At 47.0% G+C, this 24,788-nt stretch overlaps 1 protein-coding gene across 4 annotated transcripts in view; it reads right to left on the bottom strand.

Moving 5' to 3' along the window:
• Positions 1–324: 324 nt before the first annotated feature.
• Positions 325–24,788, bottom strand: part of Atp8b2 (ATPase, aminophospholipid transporter, class I, type 8B, member 2) — a 31,503-nt gene continuing 7,039 nt past the window's right edge. For 3 of the 4 annotated variants that reach the window (XM_013015283.1, XM_013015282.1, XM_013015280.1), the window contains 20 exons: positions 24,678–24,757; positions 22,371–22,529; positions 22,098–22,186; positions 19,397–19,593; positions 12,235–12,443; positions 10,903–10,946; positions 10,083–10,248; positions 9,768–9,956; positions 9,538–9,653; positions 7,620–7,784; positions 7,425–7,536; positions 7,179–7,284; positions 6,894–7,038; positions 6,293–6,476; positions 5,610–5,833; positions 4,913–4,996; positions 4,374–4,619; positions 4,097–4,235; positions 2,492–2,622; positions 325–2,292 (listed from right to left, as the gene is read on the bottom strand). In XM_013015283.1, the coding sequence (XP_012870737.1) occupies positions 2,014–2,292; positions 2,492–2,622; positions 4,097–4,235; positions 4,374–4,619; positions 4,913–4,996; positions 5,610–5,833; positions 6,293–6,476; positions 6,894–7,038; positions 7,179–7,284; positions 7,425–7,536; positions 7,620–7,784; positions 9,538–9,653; positions 9,768–9,956; positions 10,083–10,248; positions 10,903–10,946; positions 12,235–12,443; positions 19,397–19,593; positions 22,098–22,186; positions 22,371–22,529; positions 24,678–24,757 (3,064 nt within the window). In that variant the 3' untranslated portion in view covers positions 325–2,013. The remainder of the gene's footprint in view (positions 2,293–2,491; positions 2,623–4,096; positions 4,236–4,373; positions 4,620–4,912; positions 4,997–5,609; positions 5,834–6,292; positions 6,477–6,893; positions 7,039–7,178; positions 7,285–7,424; positions 7,537–7,619; positions 7,785–9,537; positions 9,654–9,767; positions 9,957–10,082; positions 10,249–10,902; positions 10,947–12,234; positions 12,444–19,396; positions 19,594–22,097; positions 22,187–22,370; positions 22,530–24,677; positions 24,758–24,788) is intronic. The other variant, XM_013015281.1, reaches the window with a different exon arrangement.

Genomic DNA, 24,788 nt, shown 5'->3' with positions numbered 1-24,788 from the left:
AGGAAGGAAGGAAGGAAGATTTGAAGAAAAACACCCTAAAAGACTTATTTGGTTTTTCCTTCACATTTCCATCCTCCCCAGTGTGAGTAGGCCTGTGTTTGGAAGAATAACCAGTTCAAAGTCGCAAGTACCAGAAATCAGCATGGCCCACAGCATGCACGGCCTGGCAGATGGGGGGCAGGCATACCAACAGAGGAGGTGCTGCCCCTCCAGACTCCTTTCCTCCACCTTATCCAGGTCCATCCACGCAATTCCATCGTGAGCCAGTTTCTGTCTGCCTCTAACATTAGTCTTGGTTAAACATCAGAAAAGAGACATTTTACATACTTCTCAGAAATTGGAATTTTATAAAAAGGCATTTTTCTTTTATGTCCATAAAATGATATAATTTTTGCAAGTATAGAAATGTGTCATAAATTATACAGAATGTTCCTTAATTACAGCTCAATGCAACTTGGTACTTTCCTCCCTCCCTAAAAAATGAGAGAGAACCAAAAAAATAATATATATAACTGTATATATATATATATATATATTTATATTTATATAATATAGACAAACCAAATATGAAAAAAAATCATTTCCTCTTTGGTATAAAAATCAGACTCTCACCTTGAGAGACACACAAACATACATGATATTGGGTTTGTAAACTGTGTGGCCAAAAGGGATTTCCCTGTCAATACCTCCCATCCCCACTCCACACCTACCCCACTGCAGCCTGGCTCCAGCTCCCACTCCTCTTACTCCCCAAATACCAAAGAAGCAGAAAGGATTCTCCCCAAGGATAATTAGGTAGCAACTAACTTGAGAAGTGCCTGACTCGGGGGACAGACAGCAGTGTGGATGATGGAGAGACAGGACAGGCTTTGCCCAAGCGCCAATGGAGCCCTGCTCAGACCAAACTGGGCACTCCTGATCTAAGTCCGTTTTTTTGTTATTATTGTTGTTTTCCCTAAGGCCCTCTTCCTATCACCGCTGCCCAGGGGCTGGGCCTGGGGGTGGAGGGGAGGGACAGGGCCCCCTGCTCACTGGGAGTGAGTGTCCCCTTCAGTCCCACCTCAGGATCCTGGGGTAGGGATGTAAGAAAGTACCAGATGAGGAGGGGGAAGGAAGTGGGGAGGAAGTCTGCTAATGAACTTAGTACTAAAATGAAAGAAAACAACTTATTTTTTTCCTTAGGTAAAACTAAACTTCATACTCAGCTTTAGCTCACTGAGAATGATGGGGACACTTTTCCAGGCTCCAGCCAATACCAGCAGAGCTTAAGGAGTCCAAGAATTGCTATGTGTGCCTTGGGGAAGGGCCGCACTCTACTCTCAAGGTGAGGAAGGCATCAAGACATTTTTTTCTCGCAACTCCTCTGGCTGACAGTCCCTCCCCCTCTGGTCAGTCCCAAGGGGGGCACTAGTGGCTGGAGGGCAAGCAGCTCCCAAACCACTCCAGCAGGAAGGGGCAGCCCACTATGTGCTCTCCTCTACCCAGGAGAGTTAAGACACCAATCACAACATAGAAGTCATATAATGCCTCCTCCACTTGCCAAATAAAAAATAAGAAGACAAAACCAAACTGGACACAAACACAAATCAAGGAGACGTACACACGATGAGGGGGGCTCAGAGGCCCCAGCAGGTCTCTGGCTTCCCGGCATGATACATTCTTTCAGAATTCAGGAACAGGGGCACTAGATCCCCTCTGAGGAACAAGAGTAAAAAAATATAGAGATTATCATCTCCTTGTGAGCTACTGGGCAGGGCAGGGCAGGGGCAGACTCAATCTCAGTTTTTTTGGTTTTGGTTCCACATCTGATCCCCCACTGGGGCTACTGCCTGCTACCTGAGCCTCTGCTCGACCCCTGAGGCCCTTTCCCCCCTGTCCCCAGGCTGGTGAGACCAGCAAGAAGAGTCTACCAGGGAGACAAGAGGCAAGGAATGAGGACCAGCAGTTCCCTTGGTGACCTGCCAGGGCCTTGTCTGCTCTGGTCATGGGCACAAGGTGTCCTGGTCCACGTCTTCACCCTTTGAGGGGCTTCTCAGCCCCACCGCTGGGGCTGCTGGCACTGTCACTTTTCTTCCTTCGTAGGCTCTCGATCCAGCTGCTGCTGGAGCGGGTGGTGAAGCTGGAGAGAGCCAGGGAGCTGAGTCGCATGTTCTTGCCAGACATGATAAGCTCCCCAAAGCCCTCCTGGTGGGAGAAGGCATAGCCGGAGCGCCGGGAGCCAGTGCGGCCTACCCTCCGCATGCAGCGATGCTGTGCTTTCTGCTTCTTCCTCACCAGCTGGGTGTAGCGAACCTTGGGGGGAGGGGGGGTCCTCTGTCAGCAGGGCAGTGTCAAACATCACCCTGAGCACCAGGGCAGGCAGCTCCCAATGCACAGCATGCACCCTGAGCATTTGTAACACAACCCGGAAACAAGTGCACAGTGTTCAAGCCAGAGAGGCTTGTCTGACACACTGTCTCTGTCCTCAAGAGAGAACAGCCAAGCTTCTTACCGTGTCAGAGAGATCTGGCTTCAAGTTGAGCCTGAGGAACCGAAAGGCAACCACAGGCATGATGCAGACCACAGTGGTGAGCACGATGGTGAGCCACACAGTGGGCTGGGCCAGGGTGTTCTGGGCATTCCCTGGGGGGCAACAGAAGTCAGTGGTCTCAGTAGTCATGAAGTGACAGGAGGCTAGCTCTGAATTCCTCGTCCCTACTTCTGGCAATCCCACCTCCCCAGCCTCAAAGCCTGTCATTTCTGCCTTCCTTATTTTCTCTGCCCACCTCTTCCTCAAATGTTTTATCTCCCTAGCCCCAAACTGTCCCCCACACTTCTTAGTTGACAGCAAAAGCCCTGGGACAGTGCCCAAGCCCTGAGTTCAAGTCCCAGGACTGGCAAAAAAGCATATATGAGGTCCTGGGTTCAACCTCCAAACCCAAATCAAGAAAAAAAAAAAAGAATTCCAAGTTCTTAACCTGATCTATATAGGCTTAAATGGTCTAGGTAAATTCTCATCCTCTGTTGTCCCTCCCCTTCTCCCAGCTTCTGGTACAGAAGCTTCCCTGAAAGCCTTGGCCTAAGGCCTTGTATTGCTGTTTCCTCTTGTGGATTATTCTTCCCCAGAGAACTTTGCTGACTACTATCATCGCCTGGTTTCCTACTATGATTTGAAGTCAGTAGAAAACAAAGCAGAGTAGTAGAGAGGGTCTAAGAGTAGCAAGCACAGGCCTGCTAGGCACATGCTCTACTAATGAGCCATGTCTCTAGCCCTGCTTTCTTTTTGCTGATTTTTTTATTTTTTTGGATCCGGTCGTGGGGCCTGAACACTGGGCCTGGGCACTGTCCCTCAGCTCTTCAGCTCAAGGCTAGCGCTCTACCACTTGAGCCACAGCGCCACTTCTGGCTTTTTTCTTTTTGCTTACGTGGTGCTGAGGAATCGAACCCAGGGCCTCATGCATGCAAGGCAAGCGCTCTACCAGAGCCACCTTTCCAGCCCCTTTGCTGATTATTTTTAAGATAACGTTTCATTTCTAGCCTGAGAACATGACTAGGCCTCAGTCCTCCTTCGTAGCTGAGTGCACGCTACTACATCTAGCTTCCCTCTATTGAAATGGAATCTCACAGACTTTTCTAGCCTCAAACTATGATGCTTCCAATCTCAGAATCCTAAGAGCCACCAATATCTGGTTCATGATTTTATTTATTATTTTTTTACTTATTGTGCTTATCCTGGGGCTGAAACTCAGGGCCTGGGCACTGTCCTTTAGCTTTTTTGCTCAAGATTAGTGCTCTACCACTTGAACCATAGCTCTACTTCTGGCTTCTGGGTGGTTAATTGGGGATAAAAGTCTCATGCTTGCTCTGACAGACTATCCCTGGCCACACCACTAGCAGTGTCTTGATGACCATGAAGCCTGGCAGCCCTGACCTCCCAAGGCCTGGCAGGGCCATTCATCACTTTCATAGATGTGGAAGTTCTTTGGGGGCAGGGTCTGATTCAGTTATACCTTGACATCCCCACAACACCTTGTAGAGTGCCTGGCACATATTGATAAATGCTTGTGATGTGCACACTGGCGGACTTCCATGCTAGCTCTAGAACACAGGGACTTACCCACAAACCGAAACTGGTTTGGAAACATGTCAAAGAGCCCATTGCTGTGCATGGCAAAGAGGATGGCAAAATAAACAGCAAGGCTGCCCCAGATGAAGAAGTGGTTGATGGCAGTCCAATAGCCTGTATCCAGCCCAATCTGCAAAAGTAATTGTCACCAATAAAAGCACCTCAGAGAAACCATGCCTCTCGTCCAACAAGACCTTCCAACAGGGAGCCCTAGAGATAAAAGGCTCCCTCTTTCCAGAGGAAAAGGCAGCTTCTGGCAGCCTCATACCTGCACACTGACCACAATAACCAGTGATGTAGCCACAGTGACCGCAAAAGACTGGTAGTCAGCCAGCTGTGTACCATCGTCCCGTGTGGCTTCAGCAAATACGCCATAGGGGATGAAGAACATGAGCACAGAGGTGTAGATGCCCTGGGCAATGCAGATGAAGAACTCCCGTTTGTTGAAAAGGAGGTTCAGCTGGCCTGGCTCATATAGCTTAGGGTACTCCATGCTCCGCTGCTCTGGAACATCCTGTGTAGAGACCAGTGACAAGAGAGGCCTTAGGGACTGCTTCTCTTTTCCAAAGTCTTTAACAGTGAGAACCAACCTCAAGTCAGCTTCTCCTAGTCAATCTGTACTCTGTTACCTCAGGAGTTATGAATTCTGGAGCTGACATGAAGAGCTTCCCTATCCCCTCCTCTAAATGAACTGCTTTTATGATGACCATGGACAATGGGCACAAGTGCCACGCACCCACTACATCAGTCTGACACTTTTTCAGCAATGTTCTCCCCTTCCTGCTTGGTCATGCAACTCCTCCATACCTGATCAAAGACTCCCATAGCCAGGACCGGAAGGGAGGTATACACAATGTTATAAAGAGTGATGAAATACTGGTCATACACAGTCTAGAAGAAACAGAAGGCAAGGGAGGAATGAACACCATAAATGAAGTCACAGGGAGAACACAGATATAACATCTAAGGAATTTGGTTTTTTTTCTTTCTGGTCCTAAAAATTGTTTTTCTTTTTTTGTAGTTGGTATTGAGGTTTGAACTCAGGACCTTATGCTCAGCCAATACTCTGACACTTGAGCCACATCTCCTGCTCTACTTTTTCCTGGTGATTTTAGAGACAATCTCACAGACTTTTTTGCACAGGCTGAGTTTGAACTTTGATCCTCCCAGTTTTAGCCTCCTGCATAGTTAGAATTAAGACACATAAGCACTGATACCCAGCATTTTGGTTTTTTTTGTTTTTGAGACAAGGTCTTCTATGTACCCTTGGCTAAAGTGGAACTCAGGATGGACTCGATGATCCTCCTGCTGCTTCAGCTACCCAAGAGCTGGAGTTACATACTTACACCACCACATTGGCAAAGAATTTTCATGAGTTCCCTCTTTATTATCAATAAACAGCTAAAAATATATATTATATACACCAAACTAAAGAACTGGGCAGTGAACAGGTGATACAACTCTGCCCTTAAAGAGCTTACAAAGATACAAGAACACTTGCTACCTGGGCCGAGAAGCCGCAGAAGAAGCCAAACCAAAAGTGGACCATGGTAAAAGCGAAGTTCTTATAGAAGAAATAGCAGAGGAACTTGCACATGCGCAGGTAGGACCAGCGACCATGCACCAGCAGGAGGCGCTGCAGGAACTTGAACTGAGAGAAGGAGTAATCTGAGGCCAGGACAGCCTGGATCCCTTCCTGGCCGCTGATACCCACACCAATGTGAGCTGCTGCAGAGACAAGAGATGATAAGAAGGTGAAGATGGCCCACACATTTCAGATTCTCCTCCCCCCTCCTCTTCCCCAGATCCAGAGACCCCAGTGGCAGTGCTGCTGCTCCAGCTCCACCTACACACCTGCCAATGTACACTCATTTTACTTTTTTTTTCTTTACTGAGATTAAGTGATTACATAAATTTCGCAGTATTGTGGGACAGTGATACTTAGCTAAAGTCACAAACAGATTTTTAACCTTCCCAAGGTGCACTGTCATTATCATGGTCTATAAAGCTTATGAACTCTACAAACTTCAACACTACAACTATTTCTTCCAAATCGGGTGATATGTACATTTCTTTCCTTTTGCTTAGTGTAAACTGTTTCCTCTCTCTCACATTCCCTCCTTCCCATTGCTGTCCTTCAGTTGCTAAGTTCACTTTCATCAATGTCCAGTTCAGGTACACACTCACTTTTGATCATGCTGACATCATTTGCCCCGTCCCCAATGGCCAGGGTCACAGCCTTTTTATACTTCTTAACCAGTTCCACCACCTGTGCCTTCTGCAAAGGGGTCACCCGACAGCAGATGACGGCTTTGCAGGCACACGCTGTCTCTAGAAACTCCACCTCCATGTCTGCTTCCAGTGCATGGGCCTAGAACACACAGAGACATGAGAGTCTCAGCACCTCTGTTCTCTTGAGGATGACAGCCCTCTCAGCAGTCAGGCAAGTTGAGAGTGAGACAAGACATAAAGCCATTCTGATGCCGGGCATTGGTGGCTCAACCCTGTAATCCTAGCTACTCAGGAGGCTAAGATATGAGGATCATGGTTCAAAGCCAGCCCAGGCAGGAAACTCCGTGAGACTCTTATCTCAATAAACCACCAGAAAACTGGAAGTGGTGTTGTGGCTCAAGTGGGACAGTGCTAGCCTTGAGCTGAAGAGCTCAGGGATAGTGCTCAGGCCCAGAGTTCAAGCCCCACGACCACCACCAACAACAGAAAAAGCCATTCAGAGAGAAACACTGTAGAGGGGAAGGAAGCTGCCCACATTAAGCATGGTGGCCCTTACCAGGCTGTGACCATTGATGACCAGAGCATACTCCCCAGCAACAGCCTCCAGGACAGAAGTGAGCTTGGAAGAAGAAAGCTTCTCCTGATACGTGAAACCATTGCCTACAGTACGAGATGAGTCTACCATTTTCTCCCGGGCTTTCCTGTGAAGGGGAATGAAAGTATGGGGGTCCCAAAAACAGTAGTAAGAAGTTGAGAGTGAAACCTTGGCAGGGTCCAAAAACCTCTGCTCAGGCTGTGGGTACAGCAGGCAGCTTCTTCCTCCCTGGGGCCTCTCATTTACCTGAGTTCTTCTCGCACCTCCAGCACAGTGTGGCCTGTGACTACGAACACCTCTGTCATGTCATCTGTTAACATCTTGCAGGAGTAGCCAATGTTCACAGCTGTCTCTACCAAGAGAGAACGCAGGAGCTACGGGCAGGTATCCGACAAGGTCAGTATACTCTCCCGCCTGATGGCATGGCTCCACACAAGAGTCTGACACGACCACTGCACACATGCCATTTCCTCTGCCCTGCTGGACTCTCACCTTGTTTGTCTCCAGTTAACACCCAAATCTTGATGTTAGCTAGTGTCAGAAGCGCGATGGTCTCTGGAACCCCCTGCTGAAGCTTGTCCTCAATGGCTGTTGCACCCAGCAGCTGAAAACACCACAAAGACTCAGGGAACGAAAGTGGCAGGCACTGGCCCTCCTTGCCCACCCTCAGCCTACTGTAGCCCTCACCATCAAGTCATTCTCAACCTCCTCATAGATGCTAGCCAGTCTGTCTTCCCGGCTGTCCTGGGCGAGACTGGCTTGTAGCCGTCTCTCAGCCCATTCCTCATAGTATTCTTCATCCAGATCCTTGTAGGCCAGCACCAGGGTCCTCAGTCCTTCACCTGCATATTCCTGGGGACAGAGCAGTAAAAGTCACACTTAAGAAAGTCTAGAGAGCTAATAATGTATAGCATGAGGACCACAATTAAAAGTTGCTTAAGCCGGGCGCTGGTGGCTCATGCCTGTAATCCTAGCTACTCAGGAGGCTGAGATCTGAGGATCACGGTTCAAAGCCAGCTTGGGCAAGAGAGACCGTGAGACTCCTATCTCCAATAAACCACCAGAAAACCGGAAGTGGCGCTGTAGCTCAAGTGGTAGAACGCTCATCTTGAACTGAAGAGCTGAGGGACAGCGCCCAGGCCCAGAGTTCAAGCCCCACTACCGACAAAAAAAAAAAAAGCTGCTTAAAAGCTGGGCGCTGGTGGCTCACACCTGTAACCCTAGCTATTCAAGAGGCTGAGATCTAAGGATCACGGTTTAAAGCCAGCCTGGGCAGAAAAGTCCAAGAGACTCTTATCCCCACTTAACTACCAGAAAACTAGAAGTGGCGCTGTGGCTCAAGTGGTAGAGCACTTGCCTTGAGCTGAAGAGCTGAGGAATAGCACCTAGGCCCAGAGTTCAAGCCCTATGACCCACCAAAAAAAAGAAAAAAAAAAGTTGCTTTAAAAAAAAAGGGGGAGAGTGTAGTTGTGGAAATGGGAGGGAAGTGATGGTAGGGGAAAAACAAAGGAGGAGGCAACAATGCTTGATAAAAAAAAATGTACTCATTACCTTGCTCATGTAACTGTAACCCCTCTGTACAGTATTTTCACAATAAAAATTAAAAAAAAAAAGCAGGGTACAGTGGCTCATGCCTGTAATCCTAAGTACTCAGGAGGCTGAGACCTGAGGATTGCAGTTTGAAGCCAGCCAGGGCAGGAAAGTCCATGAGACTCTTATCTATACTAAACTACCAAAAAAGCAAGAAGTAGTAGGGTGCTAGCCTTGAGCAAAAAGAAGCTCAGGGACAGTATCCAGACCATGAGTTCAAGCCTTAAGATCGCTGGAAAGGCCAAACACCAGTGGCTCATGTCTCTAATCCTAGCTACTCAGGAAGCTGGGATCTGAGGATACTGGTTTGATGCCAGCCAAGCAGACAAATTGAAGAGACTCTCATATCCAATTAACCAGCAAAGAGCCAGAAATAAAAGTGTAGCTTAAGTATCTGAACACCAGCTGAAAAAGCTAAGCAAAAGCATGAGGCTGAGTTCAAGTCTCATTACTAGCATGCACAGACACACACACACACACACACACAAAAAGTTGCTGAAAAATTTAAGTGTTCTTACCACAGAAAAGGCGACTATGAGATGGTGATGTGTTAATTCACTTCAATAGAGTAACCACTACTATATATATATATATATATATATATATATATATATCTCAAAACATCATATTATATAACGTAAATGTATTCAGTAATACACAATACATCCCCCCAAAATCATGCCCTGCTGAGTACCAGTGATTCACACCTATTAGCTACTCAGGAGTCTGAGATCTGAGGATCACAGTTTGAAGCCAGCCTCCGCAGGAAAGTCTGTGAGTTCCTTTATCTCCAATTAACTACCAAATAACCAGAAGTAGAGCAGTGGTTCAGGGATAGAGCACTAGCACACAGGCACTAAATTCTAGGTTCAAGCCCCAGGACTAGCACTGGCACATGAGCACACACATGCACACACACAGAGACACGTATGCACACACAAACCAAACCCTGTCTTTACTCCCAATATTACAAGCCACAAAAACACTAGGCAGGCCCTCCTTTTCTCACACCTACATTCAGGTGGTCAGTAGTGCTGTTGAGTAGCTCCTGGGTGGAGGGATGGAGTCGGTCAAGTAAGATAGTGTCAGCGCCTTTGCAGTAGAGTCGGATCTTTCCCTCTGGATTCCGCACTACAAATGGGGCAGGGGAAGAAAGTGCAGAACAATTCAGGCAGGCAGATTCCCAAACTAAACCCATCACCAAGAGTTCTCCAGCATAGCTTACCCCTGCAGGCCTAGCCTCACCTATAACTGACATGCGCTTGCGGATATTGTTGAAGTCCAGGATGGCCAGTAGCTGATAGGTGATGGCTGTGCCCATCTCATGGACGGTGATGGTTTTGGGAGTACGAGAGCGGAACACAAAGCCAAAATTCCTGGCTGCAGTGACCAGGGCCCCCTCATCTGGGGACTGGGCTTTGTAGTACAACTCTCCTGGGAGAAAAGAATACATACAGTATATGCCAGGCATGCACTTGACCCAGGAGGCCCCAACCCAGCAGCATTGCTGAGCAGACTCAAGAGCAAAATTAGGCTGAGGCTGAGTTCAAACTAGCTCACCTTCATTCTTTTCTTCTGACATGACAGTATGACAAAGGGAAAGAAGGCGGAAGAACTCATGTGTGTGTGGGTCTCCCATCTTGACAGCCTCCAAGAGATTTGGGTCCCAAAATAAGAACTTCTTGTCAGCCAGAGGATTAAAAGAGAAGTCAACGGGTTCAGGCCTCTGGAATGGGTAAGAAGGCTCTTAGGAAAGGTTAGATCATCAGGCTACATACTAAGAAAGTAGCTAACCCTGCCCTCCTACCACTCAGTGTAGGCTATTCCTGCCCAAGAGTCTGACCAATGTGGGCCTCAAAATCCCATATTCTTTTACTTTTCTTTTGGAGACAGGGACCTGTTACGTAGTTCAGGGAGGTCTGGAACTGACTATCTAGCCCAGGCTATCCTCTGTCAGAAGTGCTAGGATTATAAGTATGTGCTATCATGCCCAGCAAAATTTCCAGTTTGAGTCCTGATCCTAGGAACTTGAACTCAGGGCCTGGGTACTATCCCTTTTTCAGTCAAGGCCAGCATTCTACCACTTGAGCCACATCTCCACTTCCTGCTTTTTGGTGGTTAATTGGAGATAGAGTCTCACAGATTTTCTGCCCAGGTTGGGCAGATCCTCAGATCTCAGCCTTTGGAATAGCTAGAATTACAGGTATGAGCCACTGGCACCTTGCAAAAATTCCCACTTCTGTTCTTCCTTAAAATATCCATCTTTCTAAGCAGCTTCCATTTCCTCCCCAGGTAACATCACCTATTTAGATCAACTGTTACTGATCAGACACCCTATGTTTGACTGGCACATGGAATAAATATGAACTCTAGATCTTACCTTTCCTAATTCAGCTTTGTGTCCCAAGACATCAAACACATCACCTACACACAGATAAGAAAGAAGGAGAAGCAACATCAGAGTTGAACATCTCTAGAATGGTAAGGAAAGCCTCTAACATATATACCCTCCAGGTATTTGGAACCCCCAGCCCTGTCAAGTAGACATCACCTACACTCACAGACCCCTAGATCCCAGAACACAGGACCCTAGCCACCAAAAAGCCAGGTTGCCATTGCCCCCGACAGCCGCCCCCACCACTTCTCAGCAGCTCTCCCTCAGGGAAGCCCCAATCCTTCACCTCCCTACCAGGGCTCCCAGCCCTCCTTTGAGCCTAGCCATAAATGTAGCCTCACACAGTGGCCATGAGGTCCAGGTTAGTGCAAAAAGCAGTTACCGGGGGACTCACACCGGCACAAAGGCCAGCTCACACACTGTGCCCCAAGCCACCCCCACAGCTCAGCCACAGGCCACTACAACAGAGCCACACTGGCAAGACCATGGTCACATTACAGACTCACAAAGGCCCTGAGCAGCAACAAGGGGAGAGTCTAGCACTCCATGGGGCAGCCAAGGATGCCCCGAGGCCAGCATCTTGGGGTTCACTTCAAACAGCCAAGGAGTTCCCTGGTGCTGGAGCTGAGACCAGGGCAAGAGCAAGAGGGAAGATGAGGGGAGGACAAAAGAAGGACTCTGAGTACTGCCTTCAGGCCCAGGATACTCAATAGACACTTTCAAGGACCCTCAGACCTAAGTAGGAAAGCTGGACATGGTGGTGCACACCTATAATGCCAGCATTTGGCAGGCTGAGGCAAGATTGTAAGTTTGTGGCTAATCTGGGCTACAGAGTAAAGCCTGTTTCAAAAGACAGGGAAAGAAAAAAAAAAAAAAAAAGCCGGCACTGGTGGCTCATGCCTGTTATCCTAGCTACTCAAGAGGCTGAGATCTGAGGATAATAGGTTCAAAGCCAGCCCAGGCAGGAAAGTCCTTGAGGCTCTTATCTCCAATTAACCACCAAAAAGCCACAAGTGGAGCTGTGGCTCAAGTGGTAGTGTTAGCCTTGAGCTAAAAGATCAGGGCTAATGCCCAGAGCCCTGAGGTTCCAAGCCCCAGGGCAGGCGCAGGCACACGCACACACACGCACACACACACACACACACACACACACGAAAAAAACAACTAAGTGAACAAGGCTGGAGTTCAAGACCCAGTACTAACACCAAAAAAAAAAAAAAAACACTTGGGAAAAAATTGTCAAGACAATTATGGTAGCCCCAGCTCCACCTTCCTTCCAGCAGACGGGAGCCCCAGTCCCCTGTGACACTGCCGTACCGTAGCTGCGGCCATTGATGGAGCATTTGTTGAAGACCATGATGTTCTGGGTGAGGGTGCCCGTCTTGTCAGAGAAGATGTACTCCACCTGGCCCAGCTCCTCATTGAGCGTGGTGGTGCGGGCCTCAGCGGGTGTCCGCTTCTTCATGCAGAACATTTTCTTGTCCCAGTTGATGAAGTAGCTGTGACCCAGCCGGATGACTTCCACACTACACAGAACAGGAGGGAAGGCTTAGGATAGGAGGGGAGGAGGGGCCCCACCCACCTAGGCCTTGGCTGCAGGCCCTCCACCTGGGGAGAAACAAAAATGGAGAAGACACCTGGGCACAGGAACCTGGGTGGGTACGAGCAAGGAGAGCCTGTGGGTAGAGCCGGCTGTGGACAGCGAGCAAATGAACTCCCGACCCAACCCTCCTGACACTCTCTCCAGACAAAAAGGTGCACAGGGCCTGGGCAGGCAGGACAGACAGCACGGGCTGAGAGGAAAGGGACTGCAGACAAGGCACTCAACCAGCTCTTACCTCAGGACTAAATACAGAAACCATGCAGAGAAAAACAAGAGAAAGTGCAAAGTAGGAGGAGAGAGAGAAAAAAAAAAGAGAGAAATAATGAGGGTACTGTACACACCACAACAACACAGATGCCACCTCAAAGGGGCTGTGCTGGAGGAGAAAATCAAGAAGGCTTGGCAGCCCACTCTCCTCATTGCCAACTCAGGCAGCATACTCTCTTTTCCCTCTGGGCTGCAGCTCCACAACCCTGACTGTAGCCAAGTGGCAATGCTGACTCCAGAAGGGAGAGGCGCCTCAAGAAAGTCACAAAGAACTGGTGCTTTCTGCCTCTCCCGTCTTCTTTACTAATCATCCCTTTTGGAATATGGACTGTTAAGTGTTCCCAGAAAGGGCTCTGTGTTTTGGTCCAAAACAGCTACGCAATTGGGCCACATCTGGTAACTTGTTTCTGATGGAGCTGAGGCCCCTGCGAGAATCCTACTATGAGGCAAAACACGCCATAGCTGGAAATATCATCATAGCCTTTCCCACACAACTTATCAACCCTTCTTCCAACCTCCTCCACATACACACACTGTAACCTGATGAGGCAGAAAGATAACTTTCTTAGGCAGTTACCAAGACTTCCAGTGAACTTAGATATAAAATAAGAACAGCAAATAAAACAAGAACAGCAAAACCCCAAACTGGGAAAAGAAAATTAAGCTGTGAGAAAAAGGTAAATAACATAGAACCAGTTACAATATTGCTATCATCCAATTTGTTTGTAATTATTTTTCTTCAAACATCCATAAAGCACTTCCTGAAGAATGTCACAGATTGAACAGGTGTGTTGGGTACTCCTATAATTCTGACTACGCAGGAGGTGAAGATCAGAAAGATCATGGGCTGAGGTCAGCCTAGACAAAAATTACCAAGACCCCATCTCAATTAACAAGACAGCTATGGTGGTTTACATCTGCCATCCCCACTACATGGGAGAGCATAGGTAAAGAAAATCTAGGTCAGGGGACAAGGAATATGCTCAGTGGTAGAGCGCTTGCCTAGCATGCATGAAGCCCTAGTTTTGATTCCTCAGTACCACATAAACAGAAAAAGACAGAAGTAGCATTGTGGCTCAAGTGGTAGAGTGGCAGCCTTGAGCAAAAGAAGCTCAAGAAGAGTGCCCAGGCCCTGAGTTCAAACCAGAGGATTGGCAAAAATGGAAAAAAAAAAGGAAGAAAAAAGAAAATCAAAGTCAGGCTAGGAATGTGGCCGAGTGTAGAGTGCTTGCCTAGCATGAAGCCCTGGGTTTGATTCCTTAGTACCACATCCACAGAAAAGGCCTGGGCACATGAAACATAAATAAAAACCAAGTAAGTAAAAATCTGGGAATGTAGCTCGAGTGGTTGAGTGGCTGCCTAACAAGCATGAGGCCTTGAGGTCCAAACACAGTACCACCAAAAAAAAAAAAAAACCAGATTAAAAAAAGGGCTGGGAATGTAGCATAGTGGTAGTGCTTGCCTAGAATGCATGAAGCCCTGGGTTCAATTTCTCAGTTCCACATAAACAGAAAAGGCCACAAGAGTGTTAGCCTTAAGCAAAAGCAGCTCAGGAATAGTGCTCAGGCCTAGAGTTCAAGCCACAAGAAAGGCAAAAAAAGAAAAAGAAAATGAAGGTCCTGGATGGCTATGGACAAAATAATGCAAGAGGGCTGGGAAGGTAGCTCAGTGGTAGAGTGCTTGCCTCTCATGCATGAGGCCCTGGGTTCTATTCCTCAGCACCACATACACAGAAAAAACCATAAGTGGATGCTATGGCTCAAAGGGTAGAGTGCTAGCCTTGGGCTGAAGAGCTCAGGGACAGTGCCCAGGCCCAGAGTTGAAGCTCCACGACTGACAAAAAAAAAAAAATAATAATAATAATAATAATGCAAGACCCATGAAAAATAACTAAAGCAAAGCAAAATAAAGTTCAAACAAGATACCAATGGCTCATGCCTACAATCCTAGCTAGCCAGAAAGCTGAGATCTAATGTTCAAAGCCAGCCTAGGCAAACCATGAAACTCTTTTTTTTTTTTTTTGCCAGTTGTGGGGGCTGAGCTCTGGGCCTAGGCGCTGTCCCTCAGCTCTTCAGTTCAAGGCTAGTGCCCTACCACTTGAGCCACAGCACCACTTCTGGCTTTTTTCTGCTTATGTGGTACTGAAGAATCGAACCCAGGGCCTCATGCATGCGAGGCAAGCACTCTACCACTGAGCCAACTTCCCAGGCCCAACCATGAAACTCTTATCTCCAATTAACCACCAAAAAGCTAGAAGTAGAAGTATGCCTCAAATGAAATGGTGCCAACCTTGAGTGAAAGAGCTAAGAGAAAGTACCCAGGCCCTGAATTCAAGCCAATACAAAGGAATAACAGGGTTGAGGGCATGGTTTAAGTAGTAGGGCATTTGCCTAAGTAAGTAGAAAGCTAAGTTCAAATCCCAGTACCCCCTATAAAAAAAAAAAAAAGGAAAAAAAACACAGGCTGAGCCACACAGATATACATCTGTAATCCCAGCACTTGGGAGACTGAAGAACAGTGAACGGTCAAGGCTAGCCTGGGCCACAGTGAGACTTTGTTTTAAAATAGAACAAAAAAAGTCAGGCTTTCTTATCTGACATGCAAGGCACTAAGTAGGAAAGAAAGTTTCTTTCTTTTACATTCTTCCTTCTTCTCTCTCCTCCTCCTCCTCCCTTCATCCTAATTGGTGTCTTTACTGTTAACACTTTCTGTACTTAGAACATCCTAGATGTCCTGTTGTTCTTGTTTATGCTATAATATATACCACTGACAGTCAAAACTTCCTCAATTTAACCTTTTTTTTTTTTTCTGGCCAGTGCCAGGGCTTGAACTCAGGGCCTGGGCACTAGCCCTGAGCTTCTTTTTACTCAAAACTAGTAATCTACCACTTGAATCACAGTGCCACTTCCAGCCTTTTTTTTTTTTTTGGGGTTGTGGGGCTTGAACTCTGGACCTGGGCACAGTCCTCAGGCTCTCCAGCTCAAGGCGAGCATTCTACTGCTTGAGCCACAGTGCCACTTCCAGTTTTCTAGTGGTTTATTGGAGATAGTCTCAGGACTTTCCTGCCCAGGTTGGCTTCGAACCAAGATCCTCAGATCTCAGCCTCCTGAGTAGCTAGGATTACAGATGTGAGCCATTGGCGCCCGGCTTTAGCCTTTTCTATTTATGTGGTACTGAGGAATCAAACTCAGGGCTTCATGCATGCTAGACAAGCACTCTGCCACTAAGCCACATTCCCAGTTCCTGTCCTTAGCGCCTTTAATGGGTGTGTGTGAGGAGGGAGGAGGAGGGGGTACTTGGGCTCAAACTTAGAGCCTTGATATCTTACCTGGCTTTTTTGCTCAAGGCTGGAGTTCTACTGATTTGAGCCACAACTCCACTTGACTTTTTGTTGGAGATAAAGAGTCTCACTGATGTCTCTTCCCTAGGCTGGCTTAGAACGTGGATGCTCAGATCTCAGTCTTGAGTAGCTAGTAATCCTAGGCATGAACCAACCACATCTGTCTTTTCTTACATTTCTATTTTTATTTTTGTTGGTGGTGGGGCTTGAACTCTGAGTCTGGGCACTGTTCCTCAGCAATTCAGCTCAAGGCTAGCGCTCTATCACTTGAGGCCACAGTGCCACTTCTGGTTTTCTTGTTAGTTGGAGATAAAGTATTTCATGGACTTTCCTGCCTGGGCTGGCTTTGAATTATGATCCTCAGATTTCAGCCTCCTGAGTAGCTAGGATTACAGGCATGACCAATTGATGCCAGGTCTGGTCTTACTTTTTTTTTTACCAGTCATGGGGCCTGAACTCTGGGCCTGGGCACTGTCCCTCAGCTCTTCAGCTCAAGGCTAGCACTCTACCACTTGAGCCACAGGGCCACCTCCGGCTTTTTCTGCTTATGTGGTACTGAGGAGTGGAACCCAGGGCCTCATGCATTGAAGGCAAGCACTCTACCATTGAGCAACCGTCTCAGCCCCTGGTCTCATTTTTTTTTTTTTGAGTCCAGCCATGGGGCCTGAACTCTGGGCCTGGGCGGTGTCCCTCAGCTCTTCGGTTCAAAGCGAGCGCTCTACCACTTGAGCCACAGCGCCACTTCTGGTTTTTTTCTTATGTGATGCTGAGGAATCGAACCCAGGGCCTCAGGCATGCAAGGCAAGGGCTCTACCACTGAGCCACCTTCCCAGCCCCTAGTCTCACATTTTTAAAGAATACATCCTTAAGATTTCTTTTTGGTTCAGGAGCCTAGTACTGAGTTGTAAACTTAGGGCCTTTTGTTCTCATCAGGCTTTTTCAAACTCAGCTAGCACTCAACCACCTGAGCTACTACTCCACTTCCAGCTTTTTAGTTAACTGGAGATAAGAGTTTTTGGGATTTGTCTGCCTTGGTTGGCTTTGAGCCAGGATCCTCAGATCTCAGTCTCCTAAGTAGCTAGGATTATATGTGTGAGCCACTGGCACCTAGATAATTCTTTAAATTTTTTTAAACCTTTCATAGATTACCAAGCCCCATGCCCATAGATTCAAGGCCTTCCATAATAATGAACAAGCTTCCATTTCCAGATTGCTCTGCCACAGCTCCAGTAATGGTCCAAGCACCTGTGGAACTGGCTCTTACCTAGGCATTCCCAGACGGCCACTTCCTTGCCTTTGTTCCCAATTCAACTTTCACCCACCCCAGTACAACTGCAACCTTTTCTCAATTGTTATTCCTGATTAACTGCATGGGAGCAATGCTCTTCCAGCCCCTATGTGCTTGGTGCCTCTGGTATAGAGTCTCAGGATGATACTGCTCTTAGTAGAGGCCACTTGACACATCTAAGTGCTCCTGTTTTCCACAGAAAAGTCTAAGTGGAATGACTTTTTTATGTACACGTGCTGGTATCAGGATTTAACCTCAAAACCTCACACTCTCTTCTTTTTCTTTTTTTCTGTCAGTCGTAGGGCTTGAACTCTGTGCTGTCCCTCAGCTCTTTAGCTCAAGGGCAAGCGCTCTACCACTTGAGCCACAGTGCTACTTCCAAGACCTCACACTCTCACTAGGCTTTTTCCACTCACAATTAGCACTCTATCACTTGAGCCAAGCCTTCAGTGCATTTTTTCTTCTTTTTCTTTCTTTTTTTTTGTCAGTCATGGAGTTTGAACTCTGAGCCTGGGTGTTGTCCCTGAGCTCTTCAGCTCAAGGCTAGCACTCTACCACTAAAACCACAGCACCACTTTCAGTTTTCTGGTGGTTAATTGGAGGTAAGTGTCTCACAGACTTTCCTTCCTGGGCTGGCTTTGAACCTCAATCCTCAGCTCTCCTGAGTAGCTAGGATTACAGGCTTGAGACTCTGATGCCCAATCTCTTTGCACGCACGCATGTGTGTGTGTGTGCTGGTCCTGGTGTGTGTGCTGGTCCTGGGTGTGTGTGTATGTGTATCTGCGCGCACGCTGGTCCTGGGGTTTGAACTCGGGGCCTATGTACTACAACGAGCTTTTTGTATCCGAGACTAGTACTCTATTACTCGAGCCACAGCTATACCGACAGCTTTATTTATTTTTTTGGTAGTTAATTAGAGATAAGAGTTTCATACTTTCCTGCCCAAAATGCCTTTGAACTGTAATCCTCAGATCTCAGCCTCCTGAGTAGCTAAGATTACAGGTGGGAAGCACCTGCACCTGACCAGTACAGCTGTTTTTCGGCTAGAGAGCCATTAAGATTTGTCTACCCTGTGGGCTGGGAAGGTGGCTCAGCGGTAGAGTGCTTGCCTTGCATGCATGAGGCCCTGGGTTCGATTCCTCAGCACCACATAAGCAAAAAGAAAAAAGCCGGAAGTGGCGCTGTGGCTCAAGTGGTAGAGTGCTAGCCTTGAGCTGAGGGACAGCGCCCAGGCCCAGAGTTCAAGTCCCACGACCGGACCCAAAAAAAAAAAAAAGATTTGTCTACCCAGACTGCTTTTGAACTGTGATCCTCAGATCTCAGTCTCCTGAGTAGCTAGGATGACAGAACTAAGCCATAGACACTTAGCTTGTAGGATGACTTCTAAAGCACATACCTATTTTGTTTTCTTTTGTCTTTTCTGTTCTTTTCTTTTTTTCATTTTTTGCCAACCCTGAGGTTTGAGCTTCTTCTGCTCAAGGCTGGAGCTCTACCACTTGAGCCACAGGGACAGTTCCAGCTTTTTCTTAGTAGTTTATTGGAGATGAGACTCCTGCCTGGGCTGGCTTTGAACGGTGATTCTCAGATCTCAGCCTTCTGAGTAGCTAGAATTATAGGAGTAAGCCGGCCCCATTTTGCCTTATAGGCCCCACCTTATTTTATAGATTTTTCTTCTTCTACTAGACTTATGCTCCTAATAGGAAGGAGAACCACTGATTTGTGTACATGCTACAGGACCTACTACACTACTTTGCACAGAACAGGTATGCAATATATGTGCTAAGTAAATCAACATAGCTTTTGTTCTAATACAGTTTGAAGTACCAGTCCACTGTAGCAAAAAAGTTTGCTTTACACAAACACACAAAGACAGATAGCAGAAAGTTCACAGTACAACAAGAAGACTCCACATTCCTTCTCAAGGATTTCATCTTCACAGAAATGTTTGCTAAGGAGACCCCCAGGCAGAGAGAGCACATACCTGACATACAGTGAAATGGGCACGACGGTGTTGAGGATGATGATGTAGGACCAGAAGGAGAGGAAGCCAGAGAAAAAGGCACTGTCCACCGCCTCATCCCAGGGCAGGTAGACCTGGAAGCGCATCCCAACCTCATGTTCCCAGATGGCATTGCCAATGGCCAGGATCACCCCCATACAGACCAGGAATCCAAAAATCTGAGGAAGAATAAGAAGCAGAGGCTAGATAGAGGAAGCCTTCAAAACCAAACTCATCACTGAAGGAAAGCACTAGTGGTATTGGGAATCTTTAAAAGATCAGGCATCTGTGAACTTGGTAGAGCAAACTTGCTCTACTAGGAAGTGATCAGAATTGACGACAGCTTCTCTTCATGTGCTAATGATTCTCGCTAAACATTTTCTCATCTGTGTAATGAGAAATCTGGAAGAGTTCTATGTCTCTCAATCTGGAACCCTCAACAGTCTACAAGGGCAGGATCTATTTCCCGCACATCAGAAAACCTTGCCCATTTACCTAAGTTAAGCTTCCAGAAGCCAATAAAAAATAAGCCATCATACTGTAATGTCTTTATTCAGTTTGTTGTTGTTTTTTTTTTTTGGGGGGGGGTTGGTTCTGGGGCTTGAACTCAGGGCCTGGGCACTGTCCCTGAGCAATTTTGCTCAAGGCTTATGTTCTACTACTTTGAGCCACAGCTCCACTTCTGGTTTTCTGGTGATTAATTGGAGATAAGTCTCACGGACTTTCCTGCCCAGACTGGCTTCAAACTGCAATCATCAGATCTCAGCCTCCTGAGTAGCTAGGATTACAGGCCTGAGTCACTATCACCCAGAATCAGAGTGCCATTTTCTTTTTCCTTTTTTTTTTTTTGGGTCAGTAGCAAGGCCTGAACTTGGGGCCCGGTCACTGTCCTTGATTTCTTTGCTCAAGATTAGCACTCTACCACTTTGAGTGACAGCTCCACTTCTGGCTTTGGAGTAGTAAATTGGAGGTAAGAATTTCACAGGGGCTTTTTGCCCAGGTTGACTTCATACCACAGGTTGACTTCATACCACAAACCTCAAATTTCAGCCTCCTGAGTAGCTCAGATTACAGGCGTGAGCCACCAGTACCTGGCCAGATTGCTAACTGTATTTCCATAAATACAGATTTCTTGATTAGTTAGAAAAAAAAAAAAAAGCTTGGGCCAGGAATGGTGGCACTTGCCTGTAATCCCAAAATTTAAGAGGCTAAGACAGGAGGAGCTCAAGCTCCAGGCCAGCTGCAGTATCTATGGGACAAGACTCTCCTACAAAACAAAGAAAAGAGGGGCTGGGAAGGTGGCTCAGTGGTAGAGCACTTGCCTTGCATGCCTGAGGCCCTGGGTTCGATTCCCCAGCACCACATGAGCAAAAAGAAAAAAAAGCCGGAAGTGGCGCTCTGGCTGAAGTGGTAGAGTGCTAGCCTTGAGCTGAAGAACAGCACCCAGGCCTAGAGTTCAGGCCCCACAACTGGACCCAAAAAAAGAAACGAAAAAGAAAATAAATAAGACCACTGTCTAGGTTCAGAAATCTATTTTAAAGTTGCCTTTAAGCCAGGCACCAGTGGCTCATGCCTATAATCCTAGCTACTCATGAGGATGAGATCTGAGGATCATGGTTCAAAGCCAGCCTACCCTAGGCAGGAAAGTCTGAGACTCTTACCTCCAATTAACCACCAGAGAGGACTGGGAATGTGGCTTAGTGGTAGAGTACTTACCTAGCATGCATGAAGCCCTGGGTTCAAGCCCCAGGACTGGTTAAAAAGAAAATCAAAATTAACACTACAAATCGGAAGTGGCTCTGTGGCCCAAAGTGGTAAGAGTGCTAGTCTTGAGCAAAAAGAGTTCAGAGGCCCCAAGTTCAAGCCTCACGTCCAACAAAAAAAAAAAAAAAACAGTAAAGTAAAATTAAAATAAATGAAGTTGCCTTTGCTGTAGAGACTTCAACCAGCAGGGTGCCCAATAACCACAAGGGGGCTGGGTGAGCCTTTACAAGACAGACCTAACTGCTATTGCTCCCTCAGGCTGGGTTTCTGCAAACACTTTAAAGCCAGGGTGGAAACTGCCTCAGCAATGGCGGGCCCCAGTCTTAGTAAACTGGCACATAGAGGGGGCAAGCAGTAGGCAGGAGGGGCACAGGAAGGGGAAAGAAAGTATAACAAGGAGCTCCAATTTCTAGTCAAACAAAAGAAGGATTGAGGAATTGCCAAAAATGTAAACAGAAACTTTCCCTTTGGGAACCTTCATCCTTGCATCCTTGGAAGCTGGGGGTAAAAGACCCTGCTAACTATCTTCCACGTGGAAATTTTTCTTTGAATTCCCTCTCCATCTCTATGAAGGCCTCCTTGTCCCTGGCAAAGGCAAACAGAAGGTCACATGATGTACTAAGTCATCATCTTAACGGGAACCTGCAGAAAGGATGATTTGTTTCAGTTTTCTTTGAGCTGTTGATTTACACACATTCATAAGGTGTGTGTGTGTATGTGTGTGTGTGTGTGTGTGTGTTAAATAACATCTTCTAAGGCTATAAGGAGCCTGAAATAAATGCTGCCTTTGAGTAGCTTCTTTTGAGTAGCCAGTAGTTTAAAAGCCAAACCTGAAGCCTGATTATTGAGCAGGAAAGAGCAATGGGAGTAAAGGGAATCACTGAGGGAAGGGGCAGGGAAAAAGACATGGGAAACTTACCCAGAGCACCAGTGTATTCATCAGGCGATCAATACTTGTCCTCTTGAACTTTGTCCTGCCACTGTTCTGCATCAGCTTGGTGTCAGGACCTAAAAAGATTGGGAAGTCAAATACCAAATCTGCCTATTATCTTCTGCTCTCATCTCATACTGCAGGAAAGCAGGGTAGAATGGAGACAGTAGGCTGCATTCCAAGCTGAAGATTTTTTACCTCACCTAGTCTATCAGCCCAAACTTCTATTACCCTTCTTTCACTGGATACTTAGCAGCTCACCTGCAAAGATGACTAGCCCGAAGCACCACTCGGTGTTTCGCAGCACACAGCCCCGCAGCAGCATGTTCTGGTTACTCAGGGGAAATTTGTTGTCTTTCCAGTAGAGGGTTCCGCTGAATTTGTCCAGCTTGTTGTTGGGCGGTTCACAGATTACTTCACCTGAATGGGAGATGCAGTACCACTACTCACGGTCTCAAAATGTAATCAACAGCTTAATGGTTGACATAAGACAATAAAACATAAGTAGCAGCTCAAGAGAGTGGGCAAAAATAGGAAGTAGGGCCGGTGGTGGCTCACGCCTGTAATCCTAGCTACTGACGAGGCTGAAATCTGAGGACCATGGTTCAAAGCCAGCCTGGGAGGAAAGTCCGTGAGACTCTTATCTCCAATAAACCACTGGAAAACCGGAAATGGCACTGTGGCTCAAATGGTAGAGCGCTTGCCTTGAGCTGAAGAACGCAGGGACAGCGCCCAAGCCCAGAGTTCGAGCCCCATGACTGAACAAAAAAAACAAAAAAGAAGTAGGATAACTATTCAGTTAAAGGATCAGGCAGAGCTGGGCGCCGGTGGCTCACACCTGTAATCCTAGCTACTCAGGAAGCTGAGATCTGAGGATCACAGTTCAAACCCAGGCTGGGCAGGAAAGTCCATGAATAAACTACTCCAATAAACCACTAGAAAACCGCAAGTAGCATTGTGGCTCAAGCAGTATTAAGCTGAAGAGCGCAGGGACAACGCCCAAGCCCAGAGTTCAAGCCCCATGACCAACCAAAAAAAAAGGATCAGGCAGCACTTGGAGGCTGAGGTATAAGAATCATGAGTTTTTAGGCCAGGATGGGCTAAAGAGATCTTATATCAAAAAATAAAACGGAGGCTGGGAAGGTGACTCAGTGTAGAGTGCTTGCCTTGCATTCATGAGGCCCGGGGTTCAATTCCTCAGTACCACATAAGCAGAAAAAGCCAGAAGTGGCCCTTTGGCTCAAATGATAGGGTGCTAGACTTGAGCTGAAGACCTGAGGGACAGAGCCCAGGCCCAGAGTTCAGGCCCTACAACCAAACAAAACAAAACAAAAAATAAAACGGGCCAGATGCTGATGACTCATGCCTATGATTCTAGCTACTCAAGAGGCTAAGATCTGAAGATCATGGTTTGAAGCCAGTCCAGTAAAGAAAGTCCCTGAGACTTGGCTGGGAATGTGACTTAGTGGTAGAGTGCTTGCCTAGCATGCATGAAACCCTGAGTTCAATTCCTCAGTACCACCTAAACAGAAAAAGTTGGAAGTGGCACTGTGGTTCAAGTGGTAGAGTGCTAGCCATGAGCACAGAGAAGCTCTGGAACAGAGCCCAGTCCCTGAGTTAAAACCCTAGGACCAGCAAAAAAAAAAAGAAAGAAAGAAAGAGAGAGAGGGAGGGAGGGAGGGAGGAAGAGAGAGAAGGAAGGAAGGTAGGAAGGAAGGAAGGAAGGAAGGAAGGAAGGAAGGAAATCCCTGAGACTCTTATCTTCAATTAACCATCAAAAAGCCAGAAGTGGAACTGTGGCTCAAAGTGGTAGAACACTAACCTGGAGCACAAAAGCTCAGACATAGTGCCCAAGCCCTGAGTTTAAGCCCCGGGACTCCCCCCACCCCTCCCCCAAAAGAAGATATTTAAGATACATTTAATAGGTTTTTTTTTAAGTGTAACCTAGAGACATTGGTAGAACAGAATCACACTTACCTATGTTTATACATGTATAGAAAAATATGTAGCTACCTACAGAGGGTAAAATCAGAGCATGGAAGGGACTGTTAATTTTTCTTCCACACTTCGTATAATATCTATTATAAAGACCATACCATTATTCTGAGCTAACAAGCATAAAGGATAAGCTGAGTTTCTCTCAGCATGCCCAGCAAGCAGGGAGCTGTCAGCCACAAAGCTCCTGATTGCTGAATGACTGTCAGTTCAAAAGTGAGTGGTAGGCCCCTGGCATTCCCAATATGTCCCTCCCAAAAGAATGCAGGGACCGCTGGGAATGTGGCTTATTGGTAGAGTGCTTGCCTAGCATGCATGAAGCCCTGGATTCGATTCCTCAGTACCACATAAACAGGAAAAGCTCAAGTGGTAGAGTGCTGGCCTTGAGCTCAGGGACAATGCCCAGACCCTGAGTTGTTCAAGCCTCAAGACTAGCAAAAAAACAAAAACAAAAAAAACCGCAGGGAGCTATATAATCATAGCAACCAGTAGTCAAAAGCAAAGTGTCCAATGTGAATACCAAAACCCAACCCATCTCTTCTACCTGAAGACTGCTTCTCCAACATTACTCACCATCAAATTTGGCAAGCTTACTGATGTCTCCCAGTTCCGAGGTGATGGGAATCGCCTGGCGTACTTTCATGTTGGTCTCTCTGGAAGAAAAGATCTCCTGAGGCCTAGCTC

Source organism: Dipodomys ordii, unplaced genomic scaffold, assembly GCF_000151885.1.
Source record: "Dipodomys ordii isolate 6190 unplaced genomic scaffold, Dord_2.0 Scaffold26, whole genome shotgun sequence".
Taxonomy (NCBI): domain Eukaryota; kingdom Metazoa; phylum Chordata; class Mammalia; order Rodentia; family Heteromyidae; genus Dipodomys; species Dipodomys ordii.
The sequence above is the reverse complement of the archived record's forward strand: the minus strand, read 5'-3'. Positions and strand labels throughout refer to the sequence as shown.